The 22,213-nt window shown below is 38.5% G+C and overlaps 1 protein-coding gene and 1 pseudogene across 14 annotated transcripts in view; one reads left to right on the plus strand and one right to left on the minus strand.

Moving 5' to 3' along the window:
• LOC107972967 (contactin-associated protein-like 3) overlaps positions 1 to 22,213 on the plus strand; it is a 234,298-nt gene that overhangs the window by 131,053 nt on the left and 81,032 nt on the right. For 10 of the 14 annotated variants that reach the window (XM_054658177.1, XM_054658178.2, XM_054658183.2 and 7 more), the window contains exons 9-10: positions 5,241 to 5,384; positions 21,327 to 21,498. In XM_054658177.1, the coding sequence (XP_054514152.1) occupies positions 5,241 to 5,384; positions 21,327 to 21,498 (316 nt within the window). The remainder of the gene's footprint in view (positions 1 to 5,240; positions 5,385 to 21,326; positions 21,499 to 22,213) is intronic. The other 4 variants (XM_054658185.2, XM_054658186.1, XM_054658187.2 and 1 more) reach the window with 1 other exon arrangement.
• On the minus strand, positions 5,275 to 17,201 carry LOC107976651 (splicing factor 45-like; annotated as a pseudogene).

Here is a 22,213-nt window from a genome sequence, read left to right on the forward strand (position 1 = left end):
TGAGTGAGTGAGGCAGTGAGATGCTCCATGCCCCCACTAGAGGAACAGATTGCTGCTTCCTTTTAGACTGTTCTGTGTGGTACACCCCGCTGCCACTAAAGTGTTCTTTTGACCAAAATGACTATATATGAGAAATATGAAATGCATATTTCTGCAGACGTACCTTCCCATATACAAGGAATACCCTTGAGCTCCATTTCCTGACAAACATATACCAGCCTCCATCCCAAAGAACTAGGGTCAGGACCTCATGGAACAGACAATACCTAGAGGCACATTCCTCTCCTGTCCTCCTTCTCCTTTCCCTTCTCCGCCCCGCCGCTCAGGGTCTGTGCACAAATATTCTATACACAGTAGGCAATTGATAACTATCACTTTACAGGGAAAGATGCCCGGCAAATACCAAGAGTTCTTATTCTTCTGTTGATGGCTGATTCGTTTTCTGGGATAGCCGGGCACCCTGGAAGAATCTCAGCTCCTCCACTTACTGCCCTTCTGAAATGTAAATCACGAAGCCTCCTAAGCCTCAGCTGTTTTCACTTGTGAAGTGGTAAACCTCAGATCTCCTTTGCAGGGAGAACAATAGGAAGTCTGATTTTATTAGCACAATGCCCACCCCACACACAGGCCCTCACATCCCCACTCCCCATCAGGGCCTGTTTTTGTTGGGCAAATGCTAGGTTAGGGGCTCAAATCCCATGAAGCCAGACTGAGTTACAATAGATGGGAACTAATCTCACATGCAGTCAGATGTGGGCAAGTTTGTTAACTACAGAGCTGCTGGATTTTGATGATTGGATTTGCAGATGGGAGGAGCACTGGGTCCTAAATTGACATTGTGCCTAAATTGGCATCGGAACTAAATGCGGGCTTAAAAAAAAAAAAAGCGTAATCTGAAAAAGAAAAAGGCACAGACGAAGAGGCTGACTTCTGCTTGAGACCAGGGGGTTATCATACTCAAAAAAAGATTCCTTTTGGCTGTAAGAGGCACACGTGACTATACTGCTATTAAATGTTGTGGTATGAAAGCACGATTTCAAGACCCGTGAAGAAATTTGGAGGGCGGGGCCTTATCTCAGTACTTCTGGAACAATCAGGCAAGTCCTGGGTGTTAGAATCTGTGTCCACCTCACACAGGTGTTTCAGGGGAGATAAAACAGATATTCAGAGGAGACGTATATTTTTTATCTTTTAGAAATGCAAACCTAGTTTCCATTTCCTCACGAATAACATTTTTTCCAAGAAAGGTTAAAATCGTGACCCACACACAGATACAGAATGAACACATGTCAGAGATTTTCTTTAACTCATTGATGAGAGAACCAGTGTTAGGGAAATAAGTAAAGATAAAATTGCCCACCAACATAGTGAATCAGTTTCACAAGGTAGAAATGAAATAGTCTTATTATGGAATAAGTATTAAGCCAGACTGTGATGTACATTTCAGGCAATCGCTAATGTGATTGCAAAGATAAAGAAATTTCATCCATTTATATAGCCAGGCAGATACAACCCATTACATACATGTTCTAAAGATAAAGGACAACTTGTCCTCAAGTAAGAGGACTTGACAGCGCCGTTTGCTACACAGCCCATCTTACATTCACCTGGTGATTGGGGAGGCACACTCCTTTATGCAAAGGAAAACTAAACTCCATGTCTCTTTGACAAGTGGGTAGTTGCAACTTGGAGCCAGGCACCTACATTAAACTCCCACGGAGACAAGGAGATAGGAGCACTGCCTTTCTTGATGTTTACATTTCAAAGAAATGTCTCCAAGGTCCTCAAGAAAAACACTCCTGGAAACAAGAAAGAGGCTAAATAAGATTTTGTTTGTTTGTTTGTTTGTTTTAAGATTTTAAAGATGTACAATTACAAGTTTTCTGAAAGAAATGCTCTAAGGAAAAAAAGTGAATGAAAGTGTGTATCCCTTTTAGCACTAAGAAAGCTTTTGTTTGTTTTGGTTTGTGTTTACCCTTACACCAGTAAGGCCTGTTTAAAGAAGTACCACACATTTATGGTCAGAAAAGAGATGCCGACTAGCTAAACTTTTCAATATCCAAAGGGAAAGGCAAATCCCTTCCCTGTACACACTTTGCATCTCTATGGACAAGCATTATTTGCATTATTATCAATGTTCTGCAAGTTAACTTCTGTCACTACACAGCTGTAAAGTAACTAGTCCAAGATGATGGTTTACAATCCCGTAATATCAGCTGATCTTTCCATTGAAAAGATACCCGGTAATCTCCTTTGCCCATTTCAAAGACTGCCCTCAATTTTTTTCCTACAGTAGTTGGTTCAGTTTTACTGCTGATGAGTTGCATATATTCTGGATTCAATGAAGTGCTGAACAAGCACTTCATCCAGTTCTGGGTTGCACAATAACTAGAAATAAATATAATTAAAGTTCTTAAATCTCATCAGGATTTTGCTTTAGCTCATGGCTTTGTGAGTGTGATATTTTGCCTCTGCAGTTAAAATGTTGTAGTTGTTAACAAGAGATCATCTTCATATCAAATATGTTTAAATAACATCTATGTTGTGGGCAATTAATTTAGTAACTTCTCATTGAAATATTTACAGATTCTACTGTATCTGATTTTCTTGTGCATAAACTATGGCCAAAGGCCAAATACAACCTAATAGAAAACAAAAAGAAAACAAATGTGGATGATAGACATGAAAACAGTTATACAAAGATCTGCTTTTATTTGTCAAAAGATATTCTTAAAGAGGGCACTTTTTGCAGTTATAAAAAGAACATGTCAAAGATTTTGTTTAACTCATTAGTTTATGAGGGAATCAGTAAGATGTTACTGCTGCAATGATTTTGTGTATAATGTAAAACTGGCTTATTCCATGGGATGGGGTAGAGGAACCAGGAAGAAGTTCAATTGTATTTCTGCCAGACAAAATTCATTTGCATGTCTGTGGACAATAATCATTTGCCTGCTTTCAATTTTCTACAATTCACAGGGTGGTAAAAGAATTCAAAGAAGGGGCCAGGTGTGGTGGCTCACGCCTGTAATCCCAGCAATTTGGGAGGCCAAGGCATGCAGATCACGAGGTCAGGAGATTGAGACCATCCTGGCTAACAACGGTGAAACCCCATCTCTACTAAAAACACAAAAAAATTAGCCAGGCGTGGTGGCGGGTGCCTGTAGTCCTAGCTACTCAGGAGGCTGAGGCAGGAGAATGGCTTGAACCCGGAAGGCAGAGCTTGCAGTGAACCGAGATGTCACCTCTGCACTCCAGCCTGGGTGACAGAGCGAGACTCCATCTCAAAAAAAAAAAAAAAAAAAAAAAAAAAAATTCAAAGAAGGTAAAAGGCACAGAAACCTGCAGAATCATATAATCCTCCAGATTGTGTTTAGACAATGCCTAGTTTTACATTGAAGACATCCAGAATCTTGGTTGATTTTAAAGAATAATTTATTTCCTTACACTTTATTACTACTTCTGTTTCTGTTTCATACATCACTGAAGGTTAAAAGGGAAAGCTAAAATATTAATGTTAATGTTTAATTTTTAAGAAGTACTACATTTGAAATGGTAATAATATACTAATTTCACATAAATGCATGTTAGGAAGAAAAATAAATGAAGCATAGAATCATTTTAATAATTTACAGGTTTCCCAAGACTATCAAGTAAAATGTTAACTTTATAGGAAAATTTCTGTTAGTCTAAAGTTTATTATAATATATGTAACTTCTGAAATAGTTTCAATCTTGGCCTAATTTTAAACTTCAGTGCAAAGTTAATTTAATAGGCCTCATGAAGCTAATCTTATTTTTAGCCCATTTATTGGCATGTATCTTTGACATATTATCAGGTAAAAGAAAGCACGGAATACCTCTAGTGATTTTAAATACCTTAACATTTAAATTTACCATCAAAGACAATTCATTATGTTACTAAATTATTTGACAAGATTAATTTCATAATTACTACTAAGAATCATAATGTGGATGTGAGTGTAAATATATAAAAATATTGTACATATATAAAGTACAACTCCAGTTCTTTCCTAAGCATTTTTTATCAAATATTAAATAATCACTTTTATTTTATTTTATCTTTTTGAGACAGCGTCTCACTCTGTCACCCAGACTGGAGTACAGTGGTGTGATCTCAGCATACTGCAACCTCCACCTCCCAAGTTCAAGTGATTCTTGTGCCTCAGCCTCCGAAGTGACTGGGACTATAGGCTAGTGCCACCATGCCCAGCTAATTTTTTGTTTTTTAGTAGAAATGTGGTTTCACCATGTTAGCCAGGCTGGTCTCGAACTCCCGACCTCAGGTGTTCTGCCCGCCTCAGCCTCCCAAACTGCTGGGATTACAGGCATGAGCCACCATGCCCAGCGAATAATAACTTTTAAAAGACAGTATAATTATATCTATAATCATAATTTGTTAATTCAGAAACACACGAATATATGTTAAAGATTTTAACTAATCAATGAAGAAACCAGTAAGATGTTACAATCAGTTCAGAGGATAATTCAAAGTACTACACATACAGGCAGATAAGAAATGCCAAAATGAATTACAGACAGATATGAAATGGTTCAGTAAGCAACTGCACCTCGCCAGGCACAAGTCATTTGTATTTCTATGGGTACAAGTCATTTTGCATTACTATCAGTTTTCTACAGTTTACAGGGCTGTAAAATAGCTCAGACAGTGAAAGCAGGGTTTACCTTAATTAATGGGTGCAGTAAGCCAGACATCCAGTGATCTTCCATTTCAAATCCTGTCGCACCCCATAAGTATGTGCAATTTTGTGTCAACTTTTTCTAAAAAAACTTTTTCACAATCATTCTTGACATATTTTTTATCAACTCACTTTCTTGATTCTTGTAAAATGTTTTTGTTAGATTCAGTAAAGCAAGTAAGTTTTGCATTTGAAGATTAAACCAAACTGTGTTGTTTTTATCCCATTGTAAAGGCTTCTACTGTATATATTTGATAATTAAATTCTAGTTACTTTAAGCAAATTACCAGAATTTGTTACAGTGATTCTTCAGAAAGAGTAATATTTTTATTCATGTGTTATTTTCGTAATAAATGAAATTTTTAAATTAAAGATAGGTGGTTAATTTTTTTTTCAGTGATACATGAACATGTAAATACCACTCTTCTCTGACTTATTCAGTGATCTGAATCAAATTGTTTTCAAGTGTTTACAGAGCTCATAATTTAGAGTTGTCTCTGACTGATTGTATTTCCTCCAGGTGCTGGATTAAACGATGGGCAGTGGCACTCTGTGTCCTTCTCTGCTAAGTGGAGCCATATGAATGTGGTGGTGGACAATGACACAGCTGTTCAGCCCCTGGTGGCTGTGCTCATTGATTCAGGTGACACCTATTATTTTGGAGGTAAGAGAAGGCAACTGAATGACACTGGCAGTGGAACCACTTTTTATCTTTATTGCTTTGCATTTTGAGTCTCTAGTCAAATTTAAACCAAGTTGATACTAAGACATAATTTATCTCTAGCCATGAAATTAATACCTTTTGAGTTTGTAAAAAACATGAAACATTTAATCAATTTTTCTTCCCAATACAAAAGTAAGTATCTGCAGAAAGTTTACTTGCTGTTTAAATAACTTCATATTTTCATTTAACATTAAAAGAAAAATATATTTGAGCTACATGTAGTAAATAAGTGGAAACTTTCAAACAATATCATAGTCATATCTCTACAACAGATAAATCCATTTATACTTCTAACAGTTAGCTCATAAAAACAAAACAAATCGTACTGTCTGAAGTCATTGGCTTACATAAAATATTACTTATATATTTAAGTCTACATCTAAATCTATACTATTGAATCATTATTAGTACACAGCTCAGTTTATAGATAGATGGATAAATATTTTTTACATGGAGAAGGCATAATAGGAAATATCATACTGATTATGAAGTACTTTCAAAACATTGACAATGTAAACAAATATTAATTAATAGGAGACAAGCATATTAAATGAATCCAGTATAATTGGTGTTACACTGGTGCAAAGTATTGAATGTTTGCTTCCCCACCCCAGATTCACATGTTGAAATCCTGACCCCAAAGTCATGGTGTCAGGAGGCTTTGGAGGGTAATTAAGTCAGGAGGGTGGAGCCCTAATGAATGGAATTAGTGCCCTTATAAAAGAGGCCCAAGAGAACTCCCTTGCCTTTCCTGCCATGTGAAGTTATAAGGCGAAGACTGTGGTCTGTGAAGCAGACACTGCATCTGCTTTGCCTCAAACTCAGACTTAGACTTTCCAGCATCCAGACTGAGAGAAATAACTGTTTGTTGTATAAGCCACTCTGTTCATGGGGTTCTGTTAATAGCAGCCCAAACTGACTATGAGAACTCATACTGCTAAAGAAATGGAAACAAGTGGATCTTTTGATTATAAAGGAAGTTTGGATTTTTTTAAATTAAAAGAACCACTAGGAATAGCAGCAAAACCCTGCTATGTATTCTAGAATGCTCCTGTGAATCCAAAGATTATGCTTTTATATCTGGAAACCACAGTTAAGAGAAACAATCATGTGAGAAAACTTATCACATGGGGGCATGGATGCCTGTACATTACAGCATTCTGTTATCATCCCATATCACCACATATATGATAAGAAAACTCACTCTCAAGTAAGAAAGTTTTCAACTAGGTACGAAATTCCATGCTGGACACAGATACAGAGAGCCACTTGCACTGTACCTAAACACTGAAGTGTTACCTAGGTAACTTAATTACTTGTAATTCTCACTGGAAAGGTAAATATATTCAGCCTTTCTTAGTAATAAAAATTGTATGTAAACAGAAATATAGACCTAGTAATAGAAGACTTGTTGTATACATGCAGTCCTATACATTGCATTTTACCTCATCAGTATTTGTGGTATTTCGCAAAGAATATATACTTTTCCAAATATACAGCCACAGACATTCAAAGACTTCACTGAGCTGTCCTCTGGCACACAGGTGTATTTAATTTGTTAAAGAAAATTAAAATGGCCTGAGGTATCTCTGACCAGACAAAGCCTTGTAAGTGGCCTTAACTTTGCTTGATTTACCAATATAAGCAAAACTTAACTTGAGCTATTTCTTGTAAATGGCTTTAAAAATAAAAAAAGTCAAACTTAAGGCTAACCAATCAGAAGCCAATTAACTTATATAACTAGAGACTTTCCAGCAGGATCAACCAAATAAGGCAATTGTGTAACTACAACCAGTGAAAAATTTGCTACTATATTTACCTTACAGAAGCTGTCCCTTTTTGTTCCCTTGAAAGGGTCCCTGAACCAGTTCCCATTTGAAGCTGCTTCAACAGTGATTCATGAATCACTGTTAGCTCAAATAAACTTTTGTGCCTCCATTTACCTTTTATTAATGGATACATTTATATCTGTAGTTGGATGCTTTTTTCCTCTAAGCAGACACAAAGTAAACCTGAAGAGCTTAAGATTTTTATTTATTTATTTATTTTTATTTTTTGAGGCAGAGTCTCACTGTGTCCCCCAGGCTGGAGTGCAGTGGTGCGATCTTGGCTCACTGCAAGCTCTGCCCCCCAGGTTCATACCATTCTCCTGCCTCAGCCTCCTGAGTAGCTGGGACTACAGGCACCCACCATCACATCTGGCTAATTTTTTGTATTTTTAGTAGAGACGGGGTTTTCACCATGTTAGCCAGGATGGTCTCGATCTCCTGACCTTGTGATTCGACCGCCTCGGCCTCCCAAAGTTCTGGGATTACAGGCGTGAGCCACTGTGCCAGGCCAAGATTTTTAAAATTAGTTAATGCCTTGGTGTATCTTGAGTGGATGATAACATAGGAGTCCTCAGAAAAATGCAGCCATGCCCGCCAGCCTTTTCAGAAGAGCGAAGTTGGCTTAAGGAATCATCGGTCCAAGATTGTTAGTGATCTGAGAAATTTCATGTGCTGAGAATGATGCCAAATTAAGGGTTTCCAAGTATGAGTACCAGGATACCTCCTATACCTGCTCTCAGCCATATGTGGTGTCGACAATTGCCTCTAACAAAATTTTTCCAAACCAAGTAGAAGAAAACAGTAAACGGAACAGAGATTTTTTTTTTTTATTAGGATGGGACTGAAATCTGTCCCTCCTTCAGGATGAGGGCTGTAATCTGTGTGACAGAAACAGATGACAGAGTTTGATCCACACTACTTTGTTTTCAGAACTGCTAGCCCAGATGGAATAGGTCCAGAAAGAAACTAATGAAATAAGCAATAGAAAATCTCAAACATTATAGTCTTTGACAATGTATATTCATATATAATTCCCATTTCCTACAGAAAATACGTGATGCTTCTCTTTTTTTTTTTAAACTTATTTTAGGTTCAGAGGTATACATGTGCAGGTTTGTTATATAGGTAAATTGCATGTAATGGGGGCTTGGGGTACAGATTATTCCATCACCCAGGTAATGAGCATAGTACCTAGTAGGTAGTTTTTCGATCTTCACCCTCCTCCCACCCTCCACCCTCAAGTAGGCTGTGGTGTCTATTGTTCCCTTCTTTGTGTCCATGGTTACTCAATACTAAGCTCCCACTCATAAGTCAGAATACATGGTATTTGGTTTTCTGTTCCTGTGTTAGTTCACTTTGGATAATGGCCTCCAGCTCCATCCATGTTGCTACAAAGGACATTATCTCATCTTTTTTATGGCTACATAGTATTCCATGGTATATATGTACATTTTCTTTACGCTACCGTTGATGGGTATTTAGGTTGATTCTATGTCATTGCTATTGTGAATGAACATGCACGTCTGTGTGTCTTTATGGTAGAAGGATTATTATTCCTTTGGGTGTGTACTCAATGGGGTTGCTGGGTCAAGTGGCAGCTCTGCTTTAAGTTCTTTGAGAAATCACGAAACTGCTTGCTGCAATAGCTGAACTAATGTATAATTCCCCCAGCAGTGTATAAGCACTCCCTTTTCTCCACAGCTTTACCAGCACCTGTTATTTTTCGCCTTTTAAATAATAGCAATTCTGACTGGTGTGAGATGGTATCTCATTGTGGTTTTGATATGCATTTATCTCATGACTAGTGATGCTGAGGAGTTTTTCTTATGCTTGTTGGCCACATGTATGTCTTCTTTTGAAAAGTGTCTGTTCACGTCCTTTGCCCATTTTTTAATGGGGTAGGTTTTTTTTTCCTTTCTTGTTAAGTTCCTTATAGATTCCAGACATTAGACCTTTGTCAGATGCATAATTTGTGAATATTTTCTTCCAGTAGGTTGTCTGTTTACTCTGTGGATAGTTTCTTTTGCTGTGCAGAAACCCTTTAGTTTAATTAGGTCCCATTTGTCAACTTTTGTTTTTGTTGCAATTGCTTTCGGTGTCTTTGTCATGAAATTTTTGCCATGTCCTGTGTCCAAAATGGCATTTCCTATATTTCCTAGGTTATCTTCCAGGATTTTTGTAGTTATAGGCTTTACTTTTTTGTTTTTTTTTGTTTTTGAGACTTTAGAGTCAGTCTCACCTGTTGCCCAGGCTGGAGTGCAATGACACGATACAGCCTCAACCTCCCAGGCTTAAGAGGTTCCCCCGCCTCAGCCTCCTGATTAGCCTGGACTACAGGCACATGCCACCACATTCAGCTAATTTATTATTATTGTTATTATTATTATTGTTTGTAGAGACGAGGTCTCGCTATGTTGCCCAGGCTTGTCTCAAACTCCGAGGCTCAAGCTATCCTCCCACCTCACCCTCCCAAAGTGTTGGGATTATAGGCGTGAGCCACTGCACCTGACAGGTTTTACATTTTATTCTTTAATCCATCTTGAGTTGATTTTTGTATATGGTGTAAGGAAGGGGTCTAGGAACTGCTTATGGTTAGCCAGTTATCCCAGCACCATTTATTGAATAGGGAGTCCTTTCCCTACTGCATGTTTTTGTCGACTTTGTTGAAGATCAAATAGCTGTAAGTGTGTGGCATTATTTCTGGGCGCTCTATTCTGTTCCATTGGTCTGTGTGTCTGTTTTTGTACCAGTACTATGCTATTTTGGTTACTATAGCCTTGTAGTAGAGGTTGAAGTTGGCTAACGAAATGCCTCCAGATTTGTTCTTTTTGCCTTGGATTCCCTTGGCTATTCAGGCTCTTTTTTGGTTCTATATTAATTTTAAAATAGTTTTTACTGGTTCTTTGAAGAATGCCATTGGTGATTTGATAGGAATAGCATTGAATCTATAAATTGCTTTGGGCAGTATGGCCCAATATGGTTAAAAACCATATTTATTATTCCTATCCATGATTATGGAACGTTTTTCCATTTGTATGTCATCTGTGATTTCTTTGAGCAGTGTTTTGTAATTCTTCTTGTAGAGATCATTCATCTCTCTGGTTAGCTGTATTTCTAGGTAGTTTATTCTTTTTGTGGTCATTGCGAATAGGATTGCATTCTTGATTTGGCTCTCAGCTTGCATGTTGTTGGTATATAGGAATGCTACTAATTTTTGTACATTAATTTTGTATCCTGAAACTTTGCTGAGATTATCAGATCGAGAAGCTTTTGGGCAGAGACGATGGGGTTTGGTAGGTACAGAATCATATCATCTGCAAACAGAGAAAGTTTGACCTCTTTTTCTCCTGTTTAGATGCCTTTTGTTTCTCTCTCTTGCCTGATTGCTCTGGCGAGGACATCCAGTACTATGTTGGGTAGGAATAATGAGAGACGGTATCCCTGTCTTGTCCCAGTTTTCAAGGGGAATGCTTCACATCTTTTGCCCATTCAGTATGATGCTGGCTGTGGGTTTGTCATAGGTGGCTCTTACTATGTTGAAGTATGTTCCTCCAATGCCTCATTTGTTGAGGGTTTTTAACATGAAGGGATGTTGAGAAAATACCTGATGCTTGTCTAGAGACAAATATATGAAAGCAAACAACATTTCATGAAGGAATGAGGAATATTTTGTGGCAGCAAGAATGAGAATGACTCTCCAAGATGCCCTGGAAACTGAATATGTTACATCACATAAGGGATTTTGCAGATGTAATTAAGGTTGCAGACCTTAGGAGGTGATCGTGATTCATGCAGTGGGCTCCATGTAATCACATGAGCACTTAAGAGATTTAACTCTGGTTGGAGGCAGAAGAGACACAGAAGAGAGGTGTGGGTCAGGGGAAGCCAGAGAAACTAGAAGCAGGAGAATGACTCTCTGCACCATTGCTGGTTTAGAAAATGAACTGGGCACTATGAAGAGCAATGCAGGCAGCCTGACATTGCTGAGAGGCCCCAACTACCAGCCAGTGATGAATTGGGACCTCACTCCTACAACTACAACAAGTTGAATTCTGCTCTAACCTGTATGTGCTTGGACACACATTCTGCCCTAGGGCCTTCATAAGGAGCCCAAGAGCACCTTGATTTTGTCCTTGTAAGACTATAAGCAGAGTCATAAGTCCAGCCCTCCCACACTTCTAAAGTGAGAGATAATAAAGAGAGTGTTTTAGTAATTTGTTACAGTGATGATTAAAAGCTGATACACATTCCAACCTCCATCAGATCCATTTACAGACATTCCCATTCAGTTCTAAACCCTTGGACAATGGCCAAAAAAAAAAAAAAAAAAAAAAAAAGGTTTCCTCAAACACACCCTGAGAATATACTGAAAAAGATTACATATATATATATATCTTATGTGGTGGCCCACGCCTGTAATCCCAGCAATCTGGGAGGCTGAGGCCGGCGGATCACCTGAGATCAGGAGTTGAAGACGAGCCTGGCTAACATGGTGAAACCCTGTATCTACAAAAATACACACACAAAAAAAATTTAGCCGGGCATGATGGCAGGTGCCTGTAATCCCAGCTACTTGGGAGGCTGAGGCAGGATAATCACTTGAAAAAATATATATATATATATAAAATATTTTTTAAAAATATATATATATAAAATATTTTTTAAATATATATATGACCAAAGAGAATAGTTTCAACAGAAAGTCAAAATAGCCAACACAGTTTCTGTGTTTTGTTTTGTTTGGATTGTGTATGGCCTTCGAGTGAAGTAACATACATGATCATGAACCATATAGGGACACAGTGACAGAAATGGGAAGGCTGATCCATGATCATATATGCATACATAGATACACTATGGATTCCAAAGTCCCATTTGACCTGAAAGTGAGAAGAGCCCATAACCCATTTGAAACAGATACGCAGCAACCACAACCCAAATTGTATATGCATAAGTAAAGTTGTCCTTATTTCAGAGATGATATTATGGATTGAATTGTTTTCCCTCAAATTCATATGAACTCCAGAATGTGACCTTGTTTGGAGATAAGATCTTTGCAGAGGTAATCAAGTTAAAATGAGGTCATTAAGGTGAGCTCCAATCCAATATGACCAGTGTCCTTATGAAAAATGGAAATGGAGGTGCAGAGACACACAGAGAGGGAAGACGCTGGGACAACATGCAGGAACAACGCCTCAGGAAGACAGAGGCCTAGAGTGTTACACCTGCAAGGCCAGAGCTGTTTACTGGGTTCCTCCCTGACCCCACCTCCCACCTGGGGCTGAACCCGACCCAGACCTTACCACTCACTGCTGCTACACTGCCATAAATCCCTTTTTCAAAAAAATTAAAATATTTATTTGACAAATAAAAATTCTATATATTTAAGGTATACTATGTGACGATTTGATATAGGTATACACTGTGTTCTGATTACCACAGTCAAGTTGATTAACACATCCATCACATCACACATAGTTACCATGTTGATGGCAGAGGGGAGTGAAGTCATTGAAAATCTGCTCTCTTACCAAATTCCAGGTAAATAACACAGTATCATTATGTATCACCATGCTGGATCATCATGCTGGATCCCTTTTGTTTCATGGGGTTGTATCACCATGAAACAGTATCACCATGCTGGATCCCTTTTGTTTCATGGGGTTGTTGAAAAAAGACTACAAATTAAGGACTGAAATGCATGTCTTCCAGATAGGCCTAAATAAAAGATCACACTCAGGAACCGATTTTAAATAGACCACCCTTTATGGAGCTTCCCTTCATCATTGTGCCCAACGGAATTTAACAGTGCGAAATGAATGCCGTTACCTTTTCCACTGCTTTATGTGCTGGTTTTATTGCACCATACAGGTATCCCTAGAGCCTCGGCTCCTCTGGAGCATCTTATTGATTTCCCACTGCCGCATGAAGAAAGGCCATGCTTTGCCCAAAGTGACTAATAGTTTTACTCAGTCGGTTATTTCAACTTATTTTTATTGCCCAGTAATGATGCAGTGAAACATTTTACCAAGTCAGGGAGCGCATCAGCCTTTCCTAGACAATAATAAACAGAATATTTGCCAGCTCAGTCAATGATTGAGTACAGCCAAGAGACACTGCAGCCTAAGAGAGGGCAGTCAGAGTGGGGAGGTCACAGAAGGGTGCAATAAATCTTCTGCCCAGGGATGTTTACTCAGAAAGTCCTTGGTCATTAGAAATGTCATTTAACTCTGTAAATAATAAGATACATTTGCTAATCAATGCTTGAGGTGCTTCTTGAGAGTATAGTTTTGCATTTTACTGTTTTTTTTTTCCAGAATCGTTTTAAAATTATGTTGGAGACAGCACAATATGAAAGTAAAATTCGGCCAGGCACAGTGGCTCACGCCTGTAATCCCAGCACTTTGGGAGGCCTAGGCGGGTGGATCACAAGGTCAGGAGATCGAGACCATCCTGGCTAACACGGTGAAACCCCGTCTCTACTAAAAATACAAAAAAAAAAAAAATTAGCTGGGCGTGGTGGTGGGCGCCTGTAGTCCCAGCTTCCCAGGAGGCTGAGGCAGGAGAATGGCATGAACCTGGGAGGCAGAGCTTATACAGTGAGCTGAGACTGCGCCACTGCACTCCAGCCTGGGTGACAGAGTGAGACTCCGTCTCAAAAAAAAAAAGTAAAATTCATCCCTAAAATTGGCTGTCAGCATGGAAATTATAAAACTCATTTTCTAAACTCTAACAGTCCTTCAGAGCAAACTTTCCAAGAGCAACTGTGAAAACAGACAATGTCAATCTGCAAAGTTTCTGATTGTTTTCTTTCCTCATATTCCGAGGTGTGCATATGTGCCTCAAATTGTATTAAAATATTTGCTATAGATGACAGATTTTATAACAAAAAACAAATAAGCCAATATATCCAAGACCTATCATTTCAAAAGTAAAATATTTAGGAAGCACTAAAAGGGATAAGAATGAAAGTACTATTCATTTTTTTAAGTGATACTAAATAAAGTTGATTACAGAAAATGATTTGTCAAAGTATAAATATAGTATCACCTTTAGGGTTTAAATTCTACAGGTGAGATTATTCAAGAGCCCATTTCCATAAATATATACATGCTAATGTGAGAAATGCTTTTGAGTTATTTTTATGCATATCATAATTTTATTCATTTTTACTGTGAAATAGATCATATATGTACAGTTAAAAATATTGCTAATTTTTCAAAAGAATGTATATATTGTTACATGAATATACCACATTTTGTCAGTTCTACTGTCCCATTTTGCTATTGTTAGGCAATTTTCATTTTTGCTTTTAGATTTGCTTTATAAAATTTAGGAGGGTGGTGTTTCGTTGTTTTGCTTTTTTTTTAGACAGGGAGTCACTCTGTTGCCCAGGCTGGAGTGCAATGGAGCAATCACAGCTCACTGCAGCCTCTGCCTCTCCAAGCTCAAGCACTTCTTCCACCTCAGCCTCTGGAGTAGCTGGGACTGCAGGCCTGCACCATCACACCCAGCTAATTTTTGTTGTTGTTGTTTTTCTTCGTATTTTGTAGAGACAGAGTTTTGCCATGTTGTTCAGGTTGGTCTGAGGTGATCCACCCACCTCAGCCTCCCAAAGTGCCAGGATTACAGGCATGAGCCACCATGCCCAGCCTAAAATTTAGTTTTTAAAATATTCTTAACATACCTAGTTTTTCCAGTGAATTTTGCATTCCTTGTGTGTGCTTTTGTAACTTTATTTACCCGTCTATATAGTAAACTTCGGGAAACACCAGCTCTAACCACCATGTTTAACAGCATAAGCTGGTTGTTAAATTTTACTGGTGTATATAAACCCAAAATAGATCATTTCTTCACATAGAAACAGCCTTTGGTTCTGCTAGTATTCATTACTCATTTTAGTAATTTAAAGACCACATGACCCAAATTCTTCTTGAATGCTGTGCAGTGCACTGAAAGAGACTAATAAGCCCTTTTCTGTTTTCTAAGCAAATTTACTTCTTGGGATATTTCTGTTCATACGGTTTCCTGTGACACATAGCATCACTAAGAGTCAAATAAGTGAAACTGAAAAGATTAAAATTAATCCTGTAATCCAGTTTTAATAATGAGTTCATTTCATTATGTTTCTTTTTCCTTTCCATTTGTTTTATACTGGCCTGGAGAAAACAGGCTTGATGGATAAAATCCACAGTATTTTCTTCCTAACTAGCTTATATATTTAGAATGGCCTGAATATGTACAGCTGCAGACACTAACTTCATTCCTACAGTATAATATCTACCAATGATTGAAACTAGTCAGCTGCACATTTTATTTATTTATTAAAAAGGATTTGGATTTTTATACAATATTTAAAAACCACAAAATGAAAAGGGATCAATCAACGTATACCTTGGAGGTCCTTCCAAGAGTCTCAGTATCTAACAGCCAGGGAGGCTGTGACCTTTTTCCTTCTTTTCTCAGCCTGCTTGTCATTTAAGGGTCACCAGAGATGACTCATGCTCTAGTTCTTAAAATCAAACTTGTTCCACCAAATCCAAGATGCTGAATTTGTACAAATGTAAAAACATCCTCTTGCCACCTGTCCACCAAAATACCTTCTATTCAAGTGAACAACAGCTTTAATTGCTGACTCAACTCTCAAATTCTAAAAAGGTCTGTACTGCTTCATCATCAGGGACACCAAGAATTTCACATATCACACATTTTCTAACTTTGCCATATTTTTCATGGCAAAATTGGGAAATACCATGGACTTTATCCATCAAGCCTCTTTTCTCTGAGCCAATATAAATTGACAATGGAAAAGAAAAAGAAACATAACAGAATGAACTCATTATGAAAGCTAGATTAACTATACTCTTTTCAGTTTCACTTATTTTATCCTTAATGATGCTATGTCTCATAGGAAACCATATCAACTGAAAAATATGTCATCACACATTCTTCTCTGGTTTCAACTTCCAAGTCTTCTTCCACCTCCCCTTCACCAACCATGTTCCTTAGTAGGACCACCTTAGTAGGACTCAAGTATTTCAGTCAGTGGATTTGTACCTGATCTTTCAATGCATCTTTCTCTGCGGCGTCGCCCACGATGATCTTGCCGCCTGATTTGCTAGTCTTCCCCACCGGAAAGGCGTCTCGCAGCCCCTGCAGGTGCTCCCCGAGGCCCCAGCCTTCCCGGAAGCCGCGCTTCTGCATGATGTTGTGCGCCACCGTTCCCACCACGTTAGCGAGGAAGGAGCTGCTAGGACGGTTTGGAGATCTCAGTCTGTCCTGTTCCTCCTTCACTGGGGGAGGAATGGCTGCTTTGGAAGACCATGACTGAGGTCTTGAATCCTCTTCATAAGGAAAATCTCGGGGTGACTCTTGGTCTTTCTCTACCAGAGAAGTGGGAGGGGCAATGGCAGCTCCACCCTACTACTTTTCCTCCTCTCTCCCTCCTAATCTTCCCCTTCATCAGAATCTGGATTTGGTCGCCTTGATCAGAACTCCCCTAATTTCTTGCCTGTCTTCAGGCCTCTTTTCCCTTTCTTCTATTTCCTTTCATATTTCTAGCTCCTGCTGTGTCTGTCGTTCCTCTCTTTGGCACTTCACTACTTTCTCATAATCATAAGGGAACATAGGATCATATTCGTCAGCTAAGGGAATCAGAACGTCCCCTGCAAAAACCCACTGGGAGCAGGATCCTTCAGCCCAGCTGCTGCATGCCGTGGTGTGTCCCCAATTTGCAGGTCATCTGAGGAGCCGCCTGGCCTTAGGTCAATGACTGGCAAGAGCTGCACTGTTTCTAACTTTGGCTCTTTCCCTGAGTGAGAGCTGCCTTCCTCACCTGAAGCTGAGACTGCAGAAGTTTGACGTTTTGGAACCAGCCTTCTGCTTTTGAGTCAGTGGTCTCCACTCTCAGGCCATCGTATGGAGGCATCTTTTTTTTTTTTTTCAATTTAATGTTGCCCTGCTGACTCTACCCATGGGTAGCCAGGTTAATATGAAAAAATGAAGAAGAAGAAAAACCCACCAATTTCCTGATGCCAGATAAATGGAAAATGTTATTTGCACCAAAGAAACCTTGAGAGACTTGGAACAAATCACTGGTGGATGTGGATTTCTGGATCTCACTAGATTTATTTTAATAGAAAGTTTAGGCCAGACGCGGTGGCTCTCACCTGTAATCCCAGCACTTTGAGAGGCTGAGGCGGGTGGATCATCTGAGGTTAGTAATTCAAGACCAGCCTGGCCAACATGGTGCAACCTTGTCTCTACTAAAAATACAAAGATTAGCTGGGCATGGTGGCGGGAGCCTGTAGTCCCAGCTACTGGGTAGGCTGAGGCAGGAGAATTGCTTGAACGTGGAAGGCAAAGGTTGCAGTGAACCGAGATGGTGCCACTGCACTCCAGCCTGGCAACAGAGCGAGACTGTCAAGAAAGAGAGAGAGAGAGAAAGAAAGAGAAAGTCTAATTTGCAGATGCAGACTTATCTTCTATACTGTCATTTGTCCATTCTTTTTTTTCTGGTCTGTGATTTCATCTTTTTGAAGTGTTTTTCAAGCAGCACTCTATGGTTGCAGGTTGTGCATATAGCCTGCATTTTTTTGCATTCATGCCTGAAATAGAGATTGACTGAAGGTCAAATTCTTTTAAACTTACCTTTATGGAATCTTTCTGCTATTCAATGCCATGCCTCCTTCCATGATATTGAGAATACAAAATTGACTGTTGTGTCGCCAGTCCTCACATCTTTCTTGTAGGAATCTGCTAGACCAAGAACTTGTGGCAATACTGCATTGAAGTCTGTCACTGCAATAACACACAGTGACAATTTTCTTGCCAACCTCATATGCTTACACAAGTGAAAATAACCGGGCTAAAATTTTCATGGGTCTTAATATCTTTATTTGTTTGATTTCATATCCATGCAGTACTTTATGATTAGAATTTGTCCTGAAAGTTTCATAACTTTTTGCGGGACACCTGGATTTATTTTAGTTTTTTTTTTTCTAACAGAGTTATTGAATTCATTTTCTTTTAAGAATAACCTGGCTGGGCGCTGTGGCTTATGCCTGTAATCCCAGCATTTTGGGAGGCTGAGGCAGGTGGATCATGAGGTCAGGAGATCAAAACCATCCTGGCTAATATGGTGAAACCCCGTCTCTACTGAAAAAAAAATACAAAAAAAAAAAAAAAAATTAGCAGGGCGTGGTGGTGCGTGCCTGTAGTCCCAGCCACTCGGGAGGCTGAGGCAGGAGAATGCTGTGAACCTGGGTGGTGGAGCTTGCAGTGAGCAGAGATCACACCACTGCACTGCAGCCTGGGCGACAGCACGAGACTCAGGTCTCAAAAAAAAAAAAAAAAAGATAACCTAAGTTATGTGTCAGGAAACACCACATGGTGAAAGAAAGATTAGCAGAACTGTTGATATTCCTATAATTCATTACTGGAAAATATTTCTTGAATTAATAATCCTCTTAATTCTTAACTTAATGTGTTTATTTCTTAATGATTAGTGAGATGCAGTAGAATTATACAAAGTTCACTCTCTATCCCATTCTTCAGAAGGTTCTGCTGTACCATTTAAACTTTTATTTCTTTTGTAAATATAAAAATATAAAAGATTTTAGTCTTCAAACTTTTAAACAAATATGGTGTTAAATGTTAAACTTCCAAGTGTCTGTGAGGTTATGTATAGTTTCAATAAGCTAAAAAGAAGCCTTAAATATGAGGGAGGCTTTTACTTTAGGAATCTAAAGCAGAAAATATTAAAGTTAAAGAGATAAAGCTTCAGTTATTAAAATAGAAATCTAAACACAACATTTAATTTTTATGGAACTTTTAGGTAGGAAATAAGAGTACAGGCATTGAGAGGTGCTTCATTTATTCCAGTAAGAGGAATCTTCATTGACTATTTTTTGAAATTGTGCTAGTGATTAACAATATAAGGTCAAAGAGAGGTCAATGAAAAACACATAAGTACAAATTCTATACTTCATTTTTTTCATTTTAATGAACACTGTAAAGAAAACTCAATCCTCTAGTGATAAATATTGATGTATATTTACTATAATCTTTGGAGAAAAGGGTATTTGCATGGACTGAAAGTGTCATGCCAAATATTAGGTTTAATACCTAATATTTGAATGATTGGGAAAAGAAAATAAGAAATTGTATCTCACAAGTTTGAAAGAGACAATACTTACAGAATCAATATAAGCAGGCTTCTTTTTTAAAATAAGGCAAAGGATAAAATTTTTAAAAGCTATATAATTTCATAATATACAATTAAATTAATTATTAATTCAATTTCTCTTGTCATTGGCATTACACCATTATGAAATGAGGTGCCTCTTTCATGTTTGTATGTTAAAATTAAGTATTCATTTAGATCAGAGGTAGGCAAATCACGGTCCATGGCATATTATATAAGCCCAAATGAATAATTGCTTTGTATTTTTATTTATTTTTTTTTAAATTTGAGATGAAGTCTCGCTCTGTTGCCCAGGCTGGAGTGCAGTGGCACCATCTCGGCTCACTGCAAGCTCTGCCTGCTGGGTTCACGCCATTCTCCTGCCTCAGCTTCCCGTGTAACTGGGACTACAGGCACCCGCCACCACGCCCAGCTAATTTTTTTTTTGTATTTTTAGTAGAGACGGGGTTTCACCGAATTAGCCAGGATGGTCTTGATCTCCTGACCTCATGATCCGCCCGCCTTGGCCTCCCAAAGTGCTGGGTTTACAGGCGTGAGCCACCGCACCCAGCCCTGCTTTGTATTTTTAAAGGGTTATAACAAGAAGGACATGCAACAGAGACCAGGTGTGACCCACAAAACCAAAAGTGTTTACTATCTGCGTTTTACAGAAAACCTTTGCAGACTCCTGACTTAGACAAATGCCTTATGATTTTATTCTGAATTAATATGACTCTTTCTACAAACAGTTGTCTTTAAATAAAAAGATTTTACAATTATTGTGTTTTCTTTAACTAGAGTGTGTACTTTCATCCTTTTCCTTACTTTTCAAACTTAGAGTTCCATTATTAGGTTATATATTGTAACTCAAGAGGGTGGGAGTAAGTTCAAGACACTACTTTCCTATATGCTTGGACTGGTGTGGAGTAATACTGCTTACGTCAAAGTCAGGCACTCACCACTGCTTCTTATAAGTACTGTTCTTGTTTCACAAAACAAGCCCACATAGTAAAGGGAAGTGATGTCATAAGCATTGCCATTTGTAATTTAGGTGAAATTAGCTGACGGTTGTAGTGAAACTTTTAATATTTAACTTCTAATATTGGAAATAATCAAATGTCTATTTTATCTCTTTCTATTCATAGAACATTCTGGACTGCAAATTTTTATCCTTATGTACCCTAACAGTGTGTTATGTCCTGTTACTTTTTGTGTTGTTGTTAACATTAGAATTTAATCTTTAGTTATATATTTGACTAAAGTACCTAATACCAAAGAAAGTGTTACTAGAAAAGCAAATCTAGGTATTTCCACCCAGTCAGTATAAAAAAATACGTTTTTAAATACTCCCAAATATACATACGTCGCAACGCACAAAAACACCTATAGGGTAGATATTTAACATATTTTAGATAAATGGTAGTACACAATTATATTTTCAGGTAGCATTTTTCACACTTCACAGCATATCCTAAATAAAATTTGGGCTATGATTTCATTTATTTTAATTTAACCTCCACTTTAATTTTTTTCACTTATACTACATAATGCTAAAATGCATGATTATTTCTTAGATGAGATTTCACAAAAGAAGCCAAACCTCTTTTCACTTGGTTGGGAAATAATTCCTGTTATAAGAATTTTAGATCTGAATTTTCCCCCGTAATTTCTTATTCTGAATTCCAGGTATTATCTTAAATTTGATCAGTTCTAACCTTGCCCCTTCTCACCTCTCTAATGAATGATGAAGCTCATCGCATCATACCGATGTCCATAAACAAGCGGGAGCAGCAGTCTTCATATAGCAAATACTGTGGAATAGTTTTGTCATAGTTGTTGCTTTTGTCCTATTTTTGTCTTCATATTCAGGCTGCCTGGGCAACAGCTCTGGCTCTGGATGTAAAAGCCCCCTGGGAGGGTTTCAGGGCTGCCTAAGGCTCATCACCATTGGTGACAAAGCGGTGGATCCCATCTTAGTACAGCAGGGGGCGCTGGGGAGTTTCAGGGACCTCCAGATAGACTCCTGCGGCATCACAGACAGGTAAGGGCCATCCTAGGTCACTTTAGCTTGCCTGTTTTCAAAGTTGAAGAAAGCAAATGTAGACAGCTGGAAAAAGGCATTCCGTTCTCTTTTTTGTTGTTGTTATCTTTCGAGAGGGAATGAAATAGTCATAATTACTATGAGGATTAGAAAACTTCATCTTGGCTGGGCGTGGTGGCTCACACCTGTAATGCGGCTGAGGCTGGCGGATCACGAGATCAGGAGATCAACTTCATCCTGGCTAACATGGTGAAACCCCGTCTCTACTAAAAATACAGAAAAAAAAAAAATTAGCCAGGCGTGGTGGCAGGCGCCTGTAGTCCCAGCTACTGGGGAGGCTGAGGCAGGAGAATGGCATGAACCCGGGAGGTGGAGCTTGCAGTGAGCAGAGATCGCGCCACTGCACTCCAGCCTGGGCGACAGAGCGAGACTCCGTCTCAAAACAAAAACAAAAACTGCATCTCTAATGGAATAAATAGCATTTTTAAAATGATAGTATTTTATTAGAAGATATACACCTTATGAATTTTACCTTAATATGATCCCAAGTTGCTCAGGTAATAGTTATCAAGCTCGCTTTTGCAACCACACACCCATCAGTTGGATGATATTTTTCCAGGCAGAGGAATTTGCCAGGTTACTATTCATCAGCCACCCAACCCCACATGTTCTGCAGAGAAAATAAAAAGTAATTTCTGCTAGAAAAGTTTGAATC

The sequence above is a fragment of the Pan troglodytes genome, chromosome 11, assembly GCF_028858775.2.
Source record: "Pan troglodytes isolate AG18354 chromosome 11, NHGRI_mPanTro3-v2.0_pri, whole genome shotgun sequence".
Lineage (NCBI taxonomy): Eukaryota > Metazoa > Chordata > Mammalia > Primates > Hominidae > Pan > Pan troglodytes.